Source organism: Hydra viridissima, unplaced genomic scaffold, assembly GCF_058129835.1.
Source record: "Hydra viridissima isolate aposymbiotic clone 2 unplaced genomic scaffold, HvirCarnegie_v1 scaffold_13, whole genome shotgun sequence".
Taxonomy (NCBI): domain Eukaryota; kingdom Metazoa; phylum Cnidaria; class Hydrozoa; order Anthoathecata; family Hydridae; genus Hydra; species Hydra viridissima.
Genome location: NW_028324312.1, coordinates 987,041 through 1,007,325, shown reverse-complemented (window position 1 = coordinate 1,007,325; position 20,285 = coordinate 987,041). Strand labels below are relative to the sequence as shown.

Sequence of the window (20,285 nt, the reverse complement as noted above, 5' to 3'; positions counted from 1 at the left end):
TTTGTTCGAGTAAAAAGTTTTCATCTAGCATTCATGTTTTACTTTTAAATAATAGTGTTACAATGATAATTTAACTAAGTGTAGGGTGAATATGGAGAAATTTTACCGTGAGCGACATCTCATCCGGTGCAGAAAAGAACTAAGAAATCAGCACAACCTTCCACTCACAATCAACTATTAATCCAAATATATTACATGATTGACGCATTATTCTATGAACTCTTTTAAAATTCATTTTCATAAAGTTTACATATATATGAAGGGCTCAGCGGAAAAGTTGTCTAAGCCACAATTACTTCATTTTTAGTAAACTGTAAAAGACTTTAAGGATCTTTTTAAAAATAACAGGAAAAGGTTTCATTATCAGAAAAATAGTATTTATTATAAAGACAAGTGAAAAAATACACTGGTATATCTACTAAACAATTAGGACACTACATTACTGTGTTCTGCAATAACAAAAATGCTAAGCAACTTTGCCTCTTCAAAACTTTTAAAATATTGTTAATAGAGTTGGTTAGGCTAAATGGATGTTTTGTTTATGACTTGTTAATGATTCTTTTATATATGTAGCATGCACTAATTTATGTCTTCATCACCAGAATCATCTGTTAGACCCAAATCAGTTGCCTCCTCGTCACCTTTAAGAGCAAGATAATAGGGATGATGGACAGGTGGTATGAATTGTATTAGCTCAAAAAGATCACTTAGCTTTTCTCTTGTGAGTTTTCTACCGTTGGGGTACAAGGGCTCAAGTTCAACATTGATAGTGGTAGATGGCCGTCCACGATTTCGCTTTATTATGTCCAGCAACATGAATGTGTCACTTTCTAAATGTGTTTGCTTCATTTGAAATGAGCATGGTGATCCTTTTTCCAATTTTATCCAGCATGTCTTTAGCCATGAAACTTTTTCGCCATTTATTATTTTTTTTCTATTGGTTATCCCACTCTCCAATGATTTTGTACTAATTCATGGGTCTCCATTTTTCTTACAATAAATATTGGGGCCCTCTTCTTTGCATTTTTAATAAGGTCTATCTAATGATCTGGAACAAAAATTTGGTCCTTCATTTTTTTGGCTTTTTCAATCACAGCAAAGTCTTGGTCGCAGGAGGAAAAACTATGCCCTGGTACAAAAAATTTCTGTTCAATGGTTTTCAGAAATGGAGATTTGTGCAAAATATATTGTAACATAAGAGACCACCGCAACTATCGCTATACAATATTAAATAGGTCACAGTTTCTGGTATGTGTCAAAAAACATGCTCGAGGATACACAAACCTATCTCTTGAGTACCTCTGGATGCTTGTTCCTCACTCCATACATACATAAAACCTGTCTTTAAGTTTTCATCGCGGATTCCAAGATTATAAGTCCACATTTGCCTTTTATAGTAGGCTATTCCTGTACTAAGCACTGGTGTCGGTAGAGTTTTTTGTAAGTCGAAAACTAATACCCTCTTGTTTTGATTTGTATGTGCATTTAGTGTATCTTCTTTCACTTTTTCTTTTGCCTTTTCAGCCATCTCTTGGTGAATAACAAGGTCCTTCCTAACAGTGTTCTTTTCTTCACCCTCTGAAAGACACCTAATTTTATTGTTAAATAGATCACATTTTTGACATGTATCTGATTGCGGAAGGTGAAAATGTAAATTGAATTTTGTATTGAATATGCGTCAAAATACAAAAATTGAAAGTGGAGTGCAATCATTTTCATTGCAATTGCAAACATATTTCTCGTAATTTCTGTACTGGTTGTCTTTTCTGCTATAGTGAGATTGGTACGTTGGAAATAAGCGAATAAATCTTTGAAGATATTCTGTGTCTTCATCACTACTTTTATTTTGTGGAGCCAATTTACCTCTGCGATCTTCGATAGGTGTACGATCTGTTTTTTTCCTTGCTAAAATATTTGCTATTGTCCCATCAGGAATCTGCAATGTGTCTTTGAAGTAAGTTTTGCAAATCTTTTTAACATTTCCACATTCATCAGTTAGTTTATAGGAACGATTATTTGCCCTACGGGTGTTATTTGATGCAGTATACGTCCTGTGTTTTTCTTTTACATCAACAGAACCCATCACAAAGGTGTTTTTTAAATCCCAGTTCATGGTGTAAAAGTTAGAAAAAATTTGATTACGGCGAGCAACTGTTATTTTACTGCTGCACTCTAGATTGCAACCACAATCTTTGTTAATAAAAATCTTTGGTTCAACTACTTTGCCTTTTGATGTAACATATCCCTTCCCTGTTGACCTTTTCTGTTTCAAAATATTTCTTTTGTGTAGTTCTGGATGGGCAACTCGCTTACGACTATGTCTATGACTATGGGTTTCTCCTTGTACTTCCTGGGAAAAGCTGTTGTCCTCTCCTACTTCTCTAACAAGGTTAACATTTGAATCTGCAATGAAAATGTTAGGCAAAAATTATTTTCAAACAAGAAAAGAATTCCTAACAAAACAAACTAAATGGCCTAGCTAGTCTAATGCTAGGCCTAACACCAATGTAAACAATCAGTCCTAGGCCATATCAATAGGACTAAAAAATTCCTTTTATAAGCCTATTTAGTTTTAGACAAATTGTACATACCATTAACTCCTGTTAGTATAGATATAGGTCTTGCGTTTTCTTCAACATATTGATCACCAATACTTGTAACTGAAATAAAAAAGTGCATGTCAGTTTTGAAAAACTAGAAGAGGAAAACCTGCCTAAACAACATTGAGGCTAGAAACTATATTATTGTATGATAAACTCAATGAAAAGTATATCTTGATGCTGTATCAATTATATACATACCTTCACTAACATCATCCTCTAAAGAAGTGTTGTTATCTGCATCTGAATCATCACAATCACTTTTCATTAGAAACTCTTCCAAATCTGAGCAGTTCATTTTCGCCATGTTGATTGTTGGATAGGCAACTTTTCCACAATTCAAGTTTTATTTTTCTGTTAAAGTAAATATGATTATAGGTAGTAGTACTGTATGGATGGGCTTTGGGGTTTGGCACTATTTCCACAACAAACTACATACTCAATGTATAGTTTGCAGTGATTATCCGGAAAATTTCAAAAATGTGGGTCAGACCACTTTTCCGCTGAGCCCCTCGTATTTGTTTGTATAAAAACAGGTGCTTTTATTGAATTAATTTTATTTCTATTCCAGTGAAAAAGCTTGAGGTTGTTTTTAAAGTTACCTTACCTTACGAACACATAACAAAAACCCGTGTATGTTTGTTTGAAATCTGTTTCTATAGACGTTTATGATCATAGAAACTTGTAGTTTACAAATTAAACAAGAGGAAAATTAATAAAAATCAAAGTGATTTAACAAGTAATTGATATATAAGTTCTGATCTTTTACTTTGATTAAACAATTGAAAATTAACGTCAAACTATTTGAGTGAAATTAGATGTTTTAAACTTTCGAATACGGGGGCTTCGGTCGTTATATTTAAAACGTAAAATTAAATTTCCAGGAAGCTGGATTAGTTTATATTATTATTTGAAATAATTAAAATGTACGCTTTAATGTACATAACACTCTCTCAAAAACAGTTGCACCTCTTTTAATGGAAAGAGAAAGTAAATTAATATGTAAAGTAAAAATTTTAAAAAGTTTTGATTTATTACGTTCTCAGTAACTCAAATTCGAGATTTATAGATTTTTACTTCTTAAAACTTTACAGGAGTAAAAAATAGATACAATTTATGAGACCTGGTATTTTGTAGAATATTTAGTTACACTTAATCAAATAAATGAAATATTTTTTTATTAGTTAGTGTTACTGAAGCAGTAAACTTAACTAAATTAATTTAAAATGGTTGATGAAAACCTATCTATTTTTATCAGTAAAGGTTAACTTTTTGTTTTCAGAAACGCACTTATCATGAATACTAGTAAAGTTGCTGTGAGGTAAATAATTTTGATATTGTTTTTGTCTCTTAGTATTTATGTACATTATTTCTTTAGCCAGTTAAGAATATAGCATTGTATAAAGTTATGTAATTAAACTGTTTAATAAAATCAAGCAATGTAGCAGTAATGTGTAGTTTTAAGTGTTGAATAATATGGCAATAATTGGCTGTGAAATTAGTAGGTAATATGCTGTAGTAAAAATACTTTGGAGAGTTTATGATTCTTTTTTTTTTTTCTAGTATCTTTAGTATTTTTTTTAAACAGTCTTCAATGATGATTAAATACCCTTTCAAAAGATTTAACAAAATTTTTTAAAGAAGTTTTAAAATAATTTTTAATTAAATAGATGCTGGTCAAGTACAAGCTTGCTTTAATTTTTCTGTATTTTACTAGCACCCAGAAGTCTCTGTGGGAGATTGCATTGGAAGAAAAACAAAACAATTTAAAAAATATTGAGAAAGGTAAGAAAGATATTTTTTTTAAAAAAATTTTCAGTATCAAAACTTAATAAGTCAAGTTTTATCTCATTAATATCTGTGTAATCAATTACATTTTGTGCTTTATTATTTTGTGCTTTATTATTTTTTAATTTAGAAGATAAAAATATGTATTAAGTTTTAAAGATTATTATCATATTTTCTGAAGATTGTTTTAAGTTATGGGATACAAAAATTTTAAAAATATTGTTTTCCTATTAGTCAACAGTTTGATTAATTCATTTAATTGTTTCTTATCTTTTTTTTTTTAAAGATAGTGAAGACAACGATATGATTGGGTCACATGTGTTGTTCTGTGGTTCCAAAGATTCAGTAATTCTGTATTTGTTTTTTTAGAATTTCTACACAAGTAACCTTTTTCTCTAAATAATATTGAATATACAATGAAAGTATTCAAATCTAACGCACTTTTAACTCTTAAGTCAGTTATGTATATAGATGAAAATGGGTTTTTCATTTTTTATAGCGCATGCATGGTTAACTATTTTTAGACAAAAAGTTAAGCAGCCTATTTTAATAAATTTTTATAAGGGTAGAAGACATTTAGTTGATTATAATAAATCACGAGGACATTAAAGAAGTTTTAATCCAGTCAGCAAATGAAAAAAGGAATTCTGGTTTATCACTAAAAAATGCTGCATTGCAAAGTTGATTTAATGTGTTTAATGATAACTTTTAGAGGTTTTCAGATGAAGTGATTTATAGTACTTTTTATTTAAAAGTAATAACTTAAAACATCAGTTGTGTTTATGTTAATTTATTGCAATGAGCCTCTTATTACAGTCTTGCTGAACTGTATGGAAATTCATGGCTCTCAATTTCTCTCCCTGATGGACATTTGTTTCAGACAGAGCAAAACTTTGCAGTGTTTTGTTAAGCTTTTTGTGCACTGATTCATATGTTTACACTGATTCATATGTTTTCACTGATTCATATGTTTGCACTAATTCAAATGTTTGCACTGATTCATATGTTTGCACTGATTCATATGTTTGCACTGATTCATATGTTTGCACTGATTTAACACTTAGTTCTCAATTTCTAAATACAGGCAAAACTCAGGGCTTTGTAATTAAAAGTTGAAATAAGCTTTTTAATGTTTGTAATTATATTTGGCAATAGTGGGTGTCATAATTAGAAAATATAACAAGCATGTCAATGCTTGTTATGTTTTCTAATTATGACACCCACTATTGCCAAATCAAAAATCTTTAATATAAATGAGACTTTATTGAAGATCTTTGATAAGTTAGTCTAAAAAAATCAAGATTTTGTTGAAAGTAATAGGAAAATAAAAAAATCCAAACTAATCTATAAAAAGAGACTTTCTTCATAAGTGGTTGAGTTTCTTTCGGTTTTAAATTTTTTCAAATAAAATTTGTTGCTTAAAAAAACTAATTTTCTAAATTATGTGCTATTGCAATTTTAGGGAAAATCTACAATTATTCAAAGGTTCATTGAGAAGTAAGTTTTCCTATGCTATTTATATTTCATGTTGATCATACTGCACAGTTTTTATTTGTATGTTAATCTCCTTTTGACAGTTATACCAGACAAAAAGATGTCTTTGCAACACTTTTTACAACTCATTAGCTCATTCTATCATCTTAAATCACCCAAAAGATTAAACACAGCTTTTTACATTATTAGAAAAAAAGTTTTAAAAAACAATTACTTATCTGTCACAATTTTTTTGAACCTAGCGCAAATTGAAACAGACTAAAAGGATTTGAATGAAGTGATAGAACTCACATAAAAAATTTTTTAACAACATTTAAGTCTTTAATAAACAAAAAGACTTAAAAACAAATCCTATAGATAGTCTTAATAAAATTATTGGCATAAAAAGCTGATTTTCAATAAAGTTTTTATATAATGCAGTTCAAACAGTGAAGAACAAATGCAATTATATTATTTAGTATACTATATTTCATCTGTAATTCAAACAACATATATGATAATAGAAGCCTTTTTAATCCTTTTTTTGTTTCTGGGGCACCAAATACCTCTTTTGCTCTTGGCAAAAATGACCTTTATTATGGGTTTAGTACAAACACTAGGGATAGAATGATTCTTTCAATAATTTGATATATTGCATGTATTGGTTTTTATATAATATTGTATTGATTCTGAGTGATACTTTGATACAAATTTTTATTTTATAACTTTATATCTTTATCAAAATCTTTATTCAAGTTTAACCTAAGTATTTAGTAGTTTATTATAGTGTATTAGTTATAAGAGCACATGATTTGAGATTATGTTTTAATAACAAAAACTACTGTTGCTAACACCAGTGAAATCTTTTTGTTTTCGCACCTATTATTTGAAAATAAGCATTTCAAAATAGATAGTTAGGAATTTGATATTTTTAAATCAAATTATAAAAGAGCTTTTTTTACATAGCTTATAACCAAAATATTACCATCTGGCAATACTTAGGTATAATCTAAGCAAAAATGGGTTAGACAAATCAACTGATTATTGTATGATTTGCAAAGTATCTTTTGATATTGAAAAAGCTTTTTAAAAATGACTCAGGAGAGATTTCTGGAACCCAAAAACATTAGTAAGGAATTCAGAATATTCCTAGGTCTCTTCTCTTTCATTGATCAATGCTTTAAACATGCATATTTTGGGCAATCAAAAGATTCAGCATATAAATTATTAAAAAGAGCTGTAATTAAAATTAGAAAAAATATTTAATTTTATCTCTAAACTTTGGTTAAAACAGACTATAACAATTGATATGCTATATTACATATTATATTAACAGCAGAGATACTTTGATCTGATTTGTAACTAGTTTTTAAAGTATTAGTATTTGAAGCGTATTTAACTTAACAGTGTAAGAAGTTTTTTTGGCACACCAACTAACTAGCCTGAGACATGTTTATATATGATTTTGACATCATTTTTGTATTAATTGAAATGATGTCAAAATGCTTAAACTTCATATCAACTTTGTTCCAGGAAGCGTCATCAAATTGAACTAGACCATTTTAAAAAAATGTTCAGAATAATATCTTGGTTGTTTTGATCCTTTTTATCTACCTAGCTACAAAAATATAAAGTTCAAAAGATATACTCAAAAAAATTGTAAATAAGCTGAGTATAACAATATAATAGTTGTGTAATGATGTCACAATACTTTTCATCATAAAAAATGCCTGTAAAATGAGTTAGAGATCATTATATTGAGGCATATTTAACCTTTTAAGTAGATTATTGAACTTGTTAGAGATGTTACACTTTGCCCATTAAGCAACAAAAAAAAAGTCTAAAACTAAAATTCTGATAAAAGTACGGCAGCCAACAGAAGGACATGACAAAATAAATTCAAAAATCAGTATGATAGCCTTTCTTAACTAACTACATGCTAAATTCCACCTGATCTTAAATACTGCATTTGTTAAGGATTGATGCAAATCTTAAACTTAAACACTGCCTTTCTTAGTCTTGCATGAGTTAAATATGGTAAACAATCTCACTTTCCCCCAGGTTGCCCTACATCTTAGCTTCAAATGCTCTGTTCTATTCTTTTGTTCACTAAATTTTGTGGTTTCCATTGTTGGTTTATAGATGCAATCTTTATTTAAATATCTGTCATTTAAAAGTTCCACAAAATTATCTTTTTTTTTTTTTTTTTTTTGTAGAAGCTTCTTTTTTACTTTAAAATTTTAATAACTTTTAGAGATGATGCTGTTAAACCGACTGTGGCACTTGACTTTTATTTTTTACGTAGAACAAGACAGAACAATTTGGTACTTTTTCCTTTAAATTTTACATAAAAAACTCTATTTTTCCTTTAGTTTTTATTTAAATTTTAGAGTTTTAAATATTTTTAAAAACTTGTTAAATGCCAAAATTTTCCAAAGTTGTTCATTTATATTTTAAAAGGCAACCTTTTTAGGCCTATATTTTTAGAATTGTGAGTAAAAATTCCTTTACTTTGCAGGTTTCAAAAAGAGATACATCACATGTTTGGGAGTTGGCTGGTGGTTGTTCAACCTCAAAGATGATTGATATTGTCATTAAACCAGATAACTTATTGTAATTAAGCGCTTAAAAATTTATCATTCTTCAAGTTGTGAAATAATAGCTATAAGTAGATTTAAAGATAAATTAAAAGTAAACCATTTACTTGATACTGTTTCACACCCTGATCTTATATTTATATAATCAGTGAATCAATCAATCATATATTTATAATCAGTGTTGTGCAAGTTACTCTTAAATAATAACTAATTACATTTACAGTTACCATAGGCTCAAAGTAACTCAGTTACATTTATAGTAAAACATCAGAAATAAAAGAAGCCGATTAATTGCTGGTAGTTAGAATGTTTTTTTCATTGGCCAATGTTAAAATTTAAAGCTTGTATTGTCAGTAAGTGTGAGCAAGACAGTAAGAAGTCCAGACATTATGCTCAAACCAAAATAAGGCTAAATATTAGGGTTGTGATGCCAGTTATTGCAGTTAAGGTCACTGAGCATACTGTGGGTTCATTTTCTATTAAGTGCATAAGTAGTTGTTAAGAATAATAGATTAACATTGACACTGCTTTACAAAAACAGTTAATGTAATCATAGCGATAAACTGTTATTTCTAACTACTCCCTTCTAAAATAAAAACTGTACAAATCTCAGAATTCATTCAGTGTTCACACTTACTCTGAATTGTACTTGATTTTGTAACCTTCTAAGATTGACTGTAAAAGTTATTCACTTTAGAGTTATTTACATTATATTAAGCAATTTATAAGCATCAAAAATTTATAAAAATAATTCATTGCAGTTACTTAAACAAATATCTTTTTAAGTAATTCATTAGCCTTCAACACTGTTAATAAGTTATTTATTTCAAGTAAAATCTTGCAGTCTTAATTAAATTATATAAATATCTTCTTATAGTGCACTCACTGTGGTTATGGTATTGGATTTGTCAGAGCCTGCACAATTGTGGCAAGTTCAGCAAGTTCTTATTTCGCAAGTATGTTTAATAAATGCAAGCAAAGCATTTCTCAAAAACACATTTTTATAAATACCTACAAAATCAATATTATGTGGTATTATGTGATTGATTTTATGTGATATTATGTGATTGATTTTATGTGATATTATGTGATTGATTTGATTATTTACAAACTTATCTATTTAACAATAAAAATACTATGAGTTCAATGTCTGACTTCAATATCTTACTTTGTGTATCCAGATGAAACAAAGAATTAAAAGTGTGCTTGCAGACCTTTCTAAAACTGATTCCAGGTTTTTTACATTTTTTAGTCATTTTTTATATTTAGTTCAACTGAATTATCAACTAAGTATTAATAAAAAAAATATCAATAAGCAATACTGTTCAAAAAGATATGACCGCCTACTTTCTTACCAGTTTTTAATTTGTATTTTGAGAATTTGTTTATAGAAATAAATGAAGTCATTAAAGAAACTGTTATTAGCACTTGTTGATTGAAATTGCTTTTATCTTTAAAGTGTTTTAATATCATTTTTTTTTTTTTTTAACTTTTAGTATCAACTGTATTTAATTGTACAAGTTTTAGTTCTCAATCTACTACCTTCCAAAGATGTTTGATTTGTTAAGACCTTTTCTTTGTAATGCCCAGTTCACTTTTTTTTTCTGTAATGGCCAGTTCACTTTTTTTTTGTAAGGGCCAGTTAACCTCAAATAGAGTTTCCAGTCAGTTTTGAATTTGTTATTGTGATTAAAGATCAATTCTAGTGATATTTTTTGCCTTCTCAACAATTTGCTTGCGAGTAACTTGTTGAAGGATTCCTACAATGCAGTGAATTAGATTAATTTTGTTGTGAATAAAGCAGCTCCAAACCATGATACTTCCCCTGTCATGTTTAACTGATCAAAGTTGATTCTTTGGGTTGTATCTTTGGCCTGCAGGACATTGAACATCATTGTGCATTCACATCCAAACAGCATAAACTTTGACCAATCACTCCATAGAATTATAGTCCAGTTATTTGATGCTTGATTTAGATGGTATTTAACTATTTCATTTCAGTGCTTCAACTCTGCAAAGGACTTTTCTGCAATCAACTGAGTTTTCTCAGGTCATTTATGAGAGCTTTCGAAGGTCCTATTTTCTCTCTCTCATTGTTCACTATTTCTTATGAATTATTTTAGCTATAATGTAATAACACCAAACCTTTTGTATACTTTAAAGACTTAGTTACTACTGTCATGGAAATTTAAAATGAAACTGAATCTTGGAATTAGAAGATCCTCCTTAAGAATTATAAACTCCATTTTCTATTGAAATTCCTTTTGGTCTTCTTAGTAATGCAATATAAATTTAAATATTATCACAACTGTTAATCCAAGGAGGCTGGGACTAAATTTTTGAGTTCAAGTAACCCTCCCATATGTAAAGACAGATGTTGTAGAAATTCATAATCATTATTTTACTGAGCGCTCTCATATAAATTTTGTTATAGAATATTGTCCTATGCCCTTAGGATTTGATAATGACATTAAAAAGACAATACTTTTGAAATAAGCTATTGACTAAATAGCTTATTTTATTTCCAAGTTTACAAATATTTACAGATTTCTCAATGATAATATACTTACACAAAATTTTCAGCACTTAACACAAGGAAATTTCAAAATTACAAAATATTGAAAAAAAAGGTGGTCATATCTCTTAAACACTACTGTATATATCAACACAAAGGTCATAAGTTACAAAATAAGAAAAGGATAATAATAGATAGAAATGAAAATAAACATTCAAAATTTTGTTCTTAGTATTGAGAAGAAGTTAACTCAAAAAGCTTGGGAAAGAATTGGTATCCAACATAAGGTGCATGTTTTTATTTGAAAAACTTTAGATATCTTAGATATCAAGTTTCAAATAAGGAGTCGTTTTGTATGTTTTTGTATTTTCTGTTGCTTTTTTTAACATTCTCTTATTGCTTTTATCAGTTCATGTTCCAAGTAGCTTCATTTTACTTGCTAAAACATTTTTTAGAATAGATATTTTGTATAGACAGGGTGTTCGAAAAGTAATGCACAATTTCATTTGTCTATTACTAATTAGCCAATTAGATTATTTCTAGAATGTTCTTTTGTAAACATATATAAGGAAGGAATATCATGTTGCAGATTATTATTTTTGAGAATACAGTCATGAACAATATTTCCATGGAAGACAGAATTTTCATCATATGCTATCATGGATGTGGGGTGAAAGTGCAACAGCAGCACTACAAAAGTTCAAACAAGCATGTGGTTAAATAAAAGACCCCTTCATCACACACTGCATCAAAAGATTAGTTGATAAATTTGAAGAAACAGACAGTGTTCTTGACCAGCAGAAATCAGGTCAAACATCTTTAGGTTTCCAAGACATTTAATGTTTGTCATTTTTCTTTAATGACTCCATCAACGGTGAACAATATCTTGCCATACTGAAAGAACACCTTTTACCAGAATTGAGAAAATACCGGAAAGTTTAATCAGTTATTTTCATGCAGGCTGGCCCACATTTTTAATGGTGTCAAACAATTTCTTCTCAATCAGTTTGGTGAAAATCAAGTTATTGGCAGACATTTCAAACAATACTGGTCTCCTTATTCCCTAGAACTTAATCATTACTGGCTCTGGGGAGAGTTACAAGCAACAGTATATCATTGCAATCCCAAATTAGTGAATTGCATTGAGCAAGTAATAGTAAATATTCCACAAGGAAAAACAGCTACAGCCATCAACAATTTGGTGGCCTGTTTGGAAATTGTTGTGCAAGAAAAATGAGGCCATTTTGAGTATCTATTATGAACTAAGAAAAATGTTCCTAATTTAGTTGTGTTTTTTTAAAAAAAATTTACTGTAGTTTGATTTTTTTTTCTTTTTGCAAGCTTATGTTAAAATTGTGTATTTTTTTTTTTTCAAAAACCCTGTCCACTAATATGGTTTTTAATTTTTTAAATTTATCTTCAGGAAGATAAATTGGTTTCACCATTGCTTTTACCTCTGATCATCATTGGTAGCAAGTATGACTTGTTTCAGGTTTGTAGACTAAAGATCATTCTCATGGTTTAGTTGTAAATGAAATCTAAAGGATTTAGATTTTGATCATTTTGAACCAACCTTTAGATATATACAAGTTTGTTATGATCAAATCAAAAGAAATATTTATATATCTTAGGATGATTAAAAAAAAAGTTCAAAATGTTAATTTTAAAACTTTCCAAGTGGTGACAAACACTAAAATAAAGTTTTACACAAATATTTAGCCATATTGAGCAATATTTAGAAGTTGTGAGCAACTTTTAAACTTTGCAGAATTTTATATTTTTACAATTGTTTTTTAGTTTCAATTTTAAATACATCATTAATTTGGGAAATTTTATTTGAAAAGTATTATCAATAGTTTTAACTAAAGGTTAACATAATATACAACCAACTAATAATATTAAACTATACAATACAGCTTTTAACAATTTAATATAATGACAAAATGAATGCATTGTAGAATGTACTTGGAATCAGTACCATAATACTAGAAGCTGGATTCCTTAATCTGTATTCATTTAAATAAGCAATCATTACTTTGCTAATTTGAATTTAGCTCTGTTGTTGAACAACATTCAGTTGTTCAAGTATTGTCTCTGTTCTTCATTTTTTTGTCAATATTTCATTATATTGGCTCATCAATGCAACACTGTGTTCAGTACAATCATTAACGACTTGCAATCCTTTAATTCTGATCAGGGTTTTTTTTGTTTGCTTCAAGAGAATACAGGTGCTTGGATCAGTGACTAGAAATGATTGAAAATTGATCCCCAAATGTTCAAAAATAACTGATGACTTTGATGTCACAAAATCTTCAATTGATTTCAAATGAATATCAGCAACATTTCCAAATTATTTCTTGATTATCACATTTGGTTTAGTGTTCAATTTGCAAAACATTTTTTGTTTTGTTTTCAATAAAACATGATTTGAAAAAAAACGGTAGGCTAATAAGTTCTCTACTTAAATACTATAAATCTCATTTTAGTGCAGTTGCTGCAGTCTTATTTTTTCATCAATATATTTATGTTAAACTTCTTTAATAATTATACGTTATAATATAATTGCAGTATCCTCAGGAAATGACATCTGCACTGGAGAGATGTTAACAAGTTAAAGGACAACAAAACTTTCTCTTCTTTTGATGTCATTTTTAACTGTTTCCTAAACATGTGTGTATTTTAATAGAGTAGATAATATTTGACAACCAATTAGCATGCTGAAAGGCACGAGTCTAAACATAAACTAAAAAGAGTGATTCTTGATAGCTTTGTTCATTTTGACATTTGACACCATATAAAATGTTTTAATATAAATATTTCAATATCAAAAAACTCTTACTTTGCAGTGCCTAACCACCCTTATATATATATATATATACATGCCTAACCACCCTTATATATATATATATATATATATATATATATATGTATATATAGATTGATAGGTATTTAGGATATTTTTTTACAGCAAATGACACCAGAAAAACGTCAAATGATTTGTAAAGCACTCAGGTTCATCGCACACACAAATGGAGCTTGTATACAGGTTCTTTAAGACAATTCTTTTTTTCTTTTTTCTTTTCCTTATGTAAATATCTGTTAATTTTGCACTTTATAATTTTTTATAAAATTTTTAAATTCAGTTTTTCAGCACAAAAACGGAGGGCTTAAGTGGAAAAGTTAAATCTTTGTTGAATCAAATTGTATTGAATGCTTCAGTGTCAATGAGGTGAGAGGTTTACTATTGAAGTGTTGGTTACTTAAGTTGTTTAAGTCATTGTTTGTATATGTAAATATTTACATAGTTAAAAAATAATTTTCTAATTTTTCATAATTGAAGTAAGTTTTTGATTATAGTAAAACACCTTCATTTGATTTTAACAAACCACTTTATGTGCCGTTTGGTAGTGATTCATTAGAACAAATAGGTATTTACTGAATGTAATTAATTTGCTGTTATTTTTTAATTTTCTATTTTTGTATCCATTTTTGAGGGGTTAAAGAATAATATTTTCAGCAAATAAAGTAAGTAAAAGGAGGAAGGGGGCTTAGAAAAAGATTATATTAAAAGTCTTGCTGTCTTTTCTAAAATTTTTATCGCATTTCTGATTTATAAGTATAAATAGAATAATTTATAAAATAAAATAAAATGATTAAATCATACAATATCTGGTCAGCCTTAAAGTAAAAGAGAATGTTAATTGAAGGTGCACCCCCTGTTTCCCCGGAACAGCTGGCAAGATCAAGGCAAAGGTAATTTTTGTTTCAATTAAAAACTTTCTTTTACCAATTACAATTGCATATTTAATTATAATTTTCAATAAAAATTAAATATTTAATTTGTATGATTCGTTAAATTATTTATTTTTTTTAAATATCTGTTATTTTTCAGCTCACCAATAGGCTTATGGACAGATACATACAATGCATTTTTTCCCCTGGATGTATGTCAAACAATTTTTTATTGTTTTAATGAAAGAATTGAAGTTTTTCTTTTTTTTTTTTTAAATTCCACTAAAAATAATTTTAGTTTTCCAGAATTAATATTTGAACCTGCTGCGAACCCATTTTCCTAAGTCTTTACCTTTATATCACAGTTTTGCATTTTTGCAACTGGGTAATTCCATTACCGAATTACTTCACTGTATTTTTGCATTATCTAGTATTTCCATTACCACATTTTAGTTTCTCTTTTTAAGTAACAAATCAAGTTTCTTTAAGATTTGTCTATTAAAAAATCAGTAAATTTTTTAGACTGAAACTAAGACTGGTATTCTCAACCCTGCAGCGGACAAAAATTTTGCGGATATCTCTATTGATAAACTACGACTGCTTAAAGACCAGGTTTGAAGTACTTTTTTTAAAACGATAACTTTGTTCATTGATAGCATAAATGATACTGATGATGACGGAGATGCTTTTGACCATGACGATAACGACGATGGTAATGATGAGATTCTAATTTCTTAGGAACTTGATCGTTACCGTAAACTTAGTGAAAGAAAAGAAAAAGAAGCCAGACTGAATGCACGCGTTGGAAAAGCTCAAAAAACGCAGTAAGATATGGTATCGTGATTGTATTTATAAAGTAATATTGTATGTGTATAGAATGTAAATAGGAGTAAAGTATTAATGTAAAATAAACATTCCTCAGCTTATAATGAGTTTTTATTTTCGAAAATGGCTTCTTTATCAAGATTGTTACAACAGAACACATAGAAGGAATGCTGGAATTTCATTTACAGCAGAGAACTGTCATTGAACTTTCTTCAGTCTTAGAAAGCATTGTTGATTAAGAAGATACTACAAGTAATGGTTTATGTATCAATTTAATTATACTTGCCTAAAGTATCTATCCTTATTAAACGCGGTTACAATATCTGTAATAATTATATCTCTTACTAACAGACTCCTAAACTTGGTAGTTTATGATTGGCTAATTAAAGCTAAACTTTTATTTCAGCATTATGCTTGCCTAGAAAGTCCTTCCAATAATCTATGACGTATTGTAAAGTTCATAATTAATTTTGATACGCAATCGTGGTTTAATAATAAATCAAATTCCACATACCAGGATGGAGCACAAAACTTCTTAATGTTGTCATTGTACAAATAGCTTAATAAAACTGATCAATCGTCTACTTTTGCCATTCTTGAGAATATCTTGTTGAGGGCCTATAGCGATGAAAATGTGACAGAATTAGTTGCTTTGACATGAACCGTATTTAAATTAATTTTGCATTCTAAGTCAAATAATTATGGTATACTGGGAAATGTTTGACTTTAACTGAACTTTGCTTCTGCAAAGTATTATATCGGAAACTATTGCCAATAATGCGCAATTAATTCTACCTCACTATCCATGTCTTTTGCAAGATGTGTAGAGAAATAACAAAAGGACGTCCAACGATAATCATATTTGATGCTATTTCAATCAGCTGATGCACAGGCAGCTCTAATTTGATAAAGTAGTGTGTTTTCAACCTTTTTCAAATACTCTAAAATGGAAGTGAGGTCCCCCATCCAACAAGAGTCATTCTTGTTTTCGCCAAATTATGTTTTTTTACATATGCTGCAATAACTTAACTTGTTGTCGTTTGATTGGTTTGGTTGAAATTTTCAGTAATTTCAAAATGTTTCGGACCTGTTTTAGCCATTTTTAGACCTTAAACCGATTTCCATATAAAAACAAGAATTTTTTTATAGTTATTATGATTTCTAAAAGAAAAGTTAATTTGCTGACATTAACGGCTTCTTAAAATTTTATCATTCAATTATAATAAACAGTTTAGTGAAGCGTTTGACGTATAATTTTGGTTTTATTATAATTCGGATGTAATGTAAATTTGTAATAATTTCAAAACTAAATTATGTAAATTATGTAAGGCAAATAAATTTGCTTAATTACCTTGATCTGTATATAAGTTTCAGTGAATTAACGAAATAACAGTTGCGGCATCGAAAACTTTGTGACAATAATTTTGTAAATTAAAACTATTTTGCAAAATGTTATATTAGATGTAAGTTAAGATGCTTTTTAGAAAATTATTTCTTTTTCATGTAGAATCTGAAAGCAAGTAAAAAAAATAAAAAAAACAATATTTGGGATTTTTTTCAAACATCTGATGACTATCGATATCTCGAACGTTTTTTTCGGTCTCTTAAGCATTAGGCAAACGTTTGGGCTCCAATTTTATCGATATATCGAACCTCATTATCTCGAACATTTTGGTAAATTGAACAATATTTTCAGTTCCCCAGCCCAATTTTCACTAGCTATCTTGATTTTTTCCCTAATTTTTCAGAAACTTTGGGTGAGATTTTAGCATTTTCGAATGTTTTGATGACATCCGATTTATCGAAATTCAAATTATCAAAAGGTATTCTTTTAAGATTAAACGAAAACTTAAAAGCAAACCTATAATAGAAAAATGCGAGGTATTAAAAGGCTCGGAGAAAGTAATGCCTATCAAAGAGGTAACAGAAGTTACGGTATCGCAAACAATAATATATCAACCTGGGTTAAGAATAAAGGCAAAGTATTGACTTCGTTGGAAAAAATGGCACAAAATTGAAACGCTAATAACTATGTGCTGGTATTTTTGAAAACGAAAACAGAGCCATATTCACGTGGTTCGTCGCGAAAAGAAGTCAACAAGTTCCGATTGATAGCATTGCACTGAAAGAGGAAGCTCTATAATTCGCAGAAGTACTGGTATAATTGGAATTTTTAAAGCATCTATTTGTTGGATGCATAATTGGAAAGAAAGGTCTGTTTCATTATGTCAAATTTTGTTAGTTTGAAATTCAAACAGATATCCCAAGCACCAGCAAAAACTCGATTTTTCTCTTCATATTTTTAGGAATAGAACTTCAATAACAAATTATAAAACCAAATGTAACAAGCAAAGCAACAGGAAGTGCTAAGGAAGAAAAATTACTTGTGTTTGTTAATGGCAAATCTTAAACCTTACGATGTATTGAGCATATCAAACAACTCCCTTGCACATATCGGAATCAGCTAAAAAGTGAGATGACCGGAGATCTTTTTACGGAATGAGAAAAAGAAACTGCACTCTTCTTTTTGTGCTTAGAACAATAGTACTCCTAGTGGCTAACTATCCTGCCTATCCACACATTGAAGGACTAAGCAACACTAACCCGATGTTTCTTCCCCTTACACTACATCTGTCTCCTCAGCCCATGAATCATTGGGTAATACAATACCTTAAAGCTCATTACTGTCAAAAAAATGTGCGTATGTGTATCAACGCTGTAGACAAAAATAAACCCCTTCTTTGTCCTTCAAGCAATCAAAGATCTGGTATCAGCGAATTAGACCAGCAAATGGCAGAAGCTGATGATTCGTTTAAATATTTGACAGAAATTTGATCTTAATGCCGGCCAAGAAGAGCTCTCAGCAGAATTCTTAGATTGGTTTAGATAGCGATGTAGTGACCACCTATTCACCAACTGCTTATGCAGAAATCTCATTGATCGAACTTTAGGTTCTAATTTTTAAAAAATGATGATGAAGTTGAGGATGAAGTTAACAAAGATATAGACATTGAAGCCCCACCACAGCCATTTGGTCTTTTATTACAAGATGCTTTTGAAACACAGCAAAACGCTTCGCTCTTCAACCCAAAATACGAAAATGAAATATGATCCGTATTTTGGATGAGCTTTTGTCAAGTAAAAAAGAAAGTGTTTTTAGCGAAAGTCAGATGATTTTCTCAAATTTCAGCCCCTTTATCTCGAACTTTTAATCCGGTGCCCTGAGAGTTCGAGATATCAACAACTATACAAGAATTTTAGGGTACCGTTAAAAAGCTAAGTAAAACTCAACTCAATTGTAACATTCAAAAGTCCTTTATTCAATGTACGAAAACGGATGAGAATGTTAACTTTCCTGTTTATCTCAATACTTTCCTCGTTAATAATAAAAAAAACACGACTAAAAAAAAGCGTCGCGCGGTGTTTTCAGTTCCTTATCTGACAAATTGCAGAAAAACAATATTTACGTAATTGTTTTAAAATCATTCGTAAATGAAAAATTTATAAAACAATTATCACTAAAAAGCTCTAAACTCGAAACATTCCAACCACGCACGCTACCAAAAAAATGGCACCGTCTTGAGTTCTTTAGGAAGACTATTTGATTACAACGCGTTTATAGCACAATTCATTACTTCGTTTCAACAAACCATTTTTCAGCCTAGAAGTTTAAATAAAAAAGAAAATCAATTTTCAACCTAGAAGTTAAGATAAATAAGAAATAGGAACCCAACAGAGTATTCATCTATTATGGATGGGTTGAGGCACTAAAACGGTATCCAACAGACGTTCAACTTTATTAATCGTGTAATTAAAGTGATTTAAACTTTTTTTTACCTTTAAAAGCGATTCAAATTTGCTACGAGCTTGACTAAAAAAGTAAATTCAGAAAAACGTTATATAAAAAAAAATAAAACTTTGTTATCCAACTTTAAATTACCTTCATGATCAAGAAGTGAGAAAAACTGATTAAAAGAGCATGATGGACCGGTATGTTTAAAGAGTAAATTAAACGGATTCCTATAAATTTATTGTGTTGGATAACAAACATCAAACAACTTAAAAATTCATTTACCTTTTAAAAACTTTTTATAATAGGTAAATAAATTTATTATGTGTTAAAGGAATGTAAGGTAAATTAACTGTTATACAAAAGAAAGTTGTAATTTTCAATCATTAACAATCATTTAACTAAACATTATCTAAACAATCAAGACAATCGAGACAATTAGGACTTTCCTAAAATAACTAAAGAACAATAAAATTCATACTTTGGAAAAAGCTAATGTGCTTGAACTAAAACCGATCTTTGTCCGTTGACTCAACCGTTTGACCAAACTTACTCTCATTAGATGCAGAATCTTGAGTAGGTTTTTTATCTAATGGTATTTTGCTAGATTGCAGATTTTGGGATGCAATTGCAGAAGTATCAGAGTTGCTCGAACCTTTAGTGACCATAAAAAACATATTTATAGAAAACTGGTCGTGATCATATATATACATGCATAGATGCACGGATGCATACATACATACTTGCATACATACCAGCCCAGACCAGCCCAGTTTAAGCCTATTCCCTTTTTGATTCCATTAAAAAATTCTCATCTAACTTTTATGCTCTTTATTTAATTTAAATAACTGCAAACCAACATTTAAATTAAAAAACAAAAAACTAAACAAACCTACCAAAAACACAAGAAAAATATTGGTGGAGAATTTGAAACTTATTTTATTGCTACTCTACATAAATACCTA

General features: G+C 29.2%; 2 protein-coding genes and 1 pseudogene across 9 annotated transcripts in view; 1 reads left to right on the top strand and 2 right to left on the bottom strand.

Moving 5' to 3' along the window:
- Positions 1 to 20,285, bottom strand: part of LOC145195258 (E3 ubiquitin-protein ligase MARCHF4-like) — a 260,175-nt gene that overhangs the window by 70,505 nt on the left and 169,385 nt on the right. Inside the window, exons 5-8 of one of the 3 annotated variants that reach the window (XR_016446460.1) lie at positions 19,893 to 19,975; positions 19,802 to 19,853; positions 19,368 to 19,401; positions 18,993 to 19,191 (exon numbers count right to left, since the gene is read on the bottom strand). The exons of 1 other annotated variant lie outside the window; for it this stretch is intronic. The gene's annotated coding sequence lies outside the window, so the exon portion shown is untranslated. Of the gene's footprint in view, positions 1 to 18,992; positions 19,192 to 19,367; positions 19,402 to 19,801; positions 19,976 to 20,285 lie in introns of those variants that run through there. One more of the 3 variants, XR_016446459.1, reaches the window with a different exon arrangement.
- LOC149879942 (uncharacterized) lies at positions 356 to 3,225 on the bottom strand (annotated as a pseudogene). Its single transcript, XR_016446461.1, has 3 exons — positions 2,802 to 3,225; positions 2,592 to 2,660; positions 356 to 2,403 (listed from the first exon to the last, which is right to left on the bottom strand). The product of XR_016446461.1 is annotated as an uncharacterized LOC149879942 (transcript).
- On the top strand, positions 3,192 to 15,631 carry LOC149879941 (cytoplasmic dynein 2 light intermediate chain 1-like). 5 transcript variants are annotated; one of them, XM_090070959.1, is made up of 18 exons: positions 3,192 to 3,339; positions 3,883 to 3,921; positions 4,318 to 4,385; positions 4,675 to 4,733; positions 5,851 to 5,885; positions 8,116 to 8,185; positions 8,380 to 8,474; positions 9,336 to 9,414; positions 9,640 to 9,692; positions 11,206 to 11,260; positions 12,397 to 12,465; positions 13,942 to 14,019; positions 14,117 to 14,202; positions 14,331 to 14,401; positions 14,681 to 14,726; positions 14,866 to 14,917; positions 15,228 to 15,317; positions 15,444 to 15,631. In XM_090070959.1, the coding sequence occupies exons 2-18, from the start codon at positions 3,896 to 3,898 to the stop codon at positions 15,531 to 15,533; spliced, it is 1,122 nt and encodes a 373-aa protein (XP_089927085.1). In that variant the 5' UTR covers positions 3,192 to 3,339; positions 3,883 to 3,895; the 3' UTR covers positions 15,534 to 15,631. The 5 variants fall into 5 exon arrangements, with proteins under 5 accessions (XP_089927085.1, XP_089927086.1, XP_089927090.1 ...); XM_090070960.1 differs by lacking the exon at positions 3,192 to 3,339 and adding an exon at positions 3,392 to 3,590; XM_090070964.1 differs by lacking the exon at positions 3,192 to 3,339 and adding an exon at positions 3,392 to 3,602.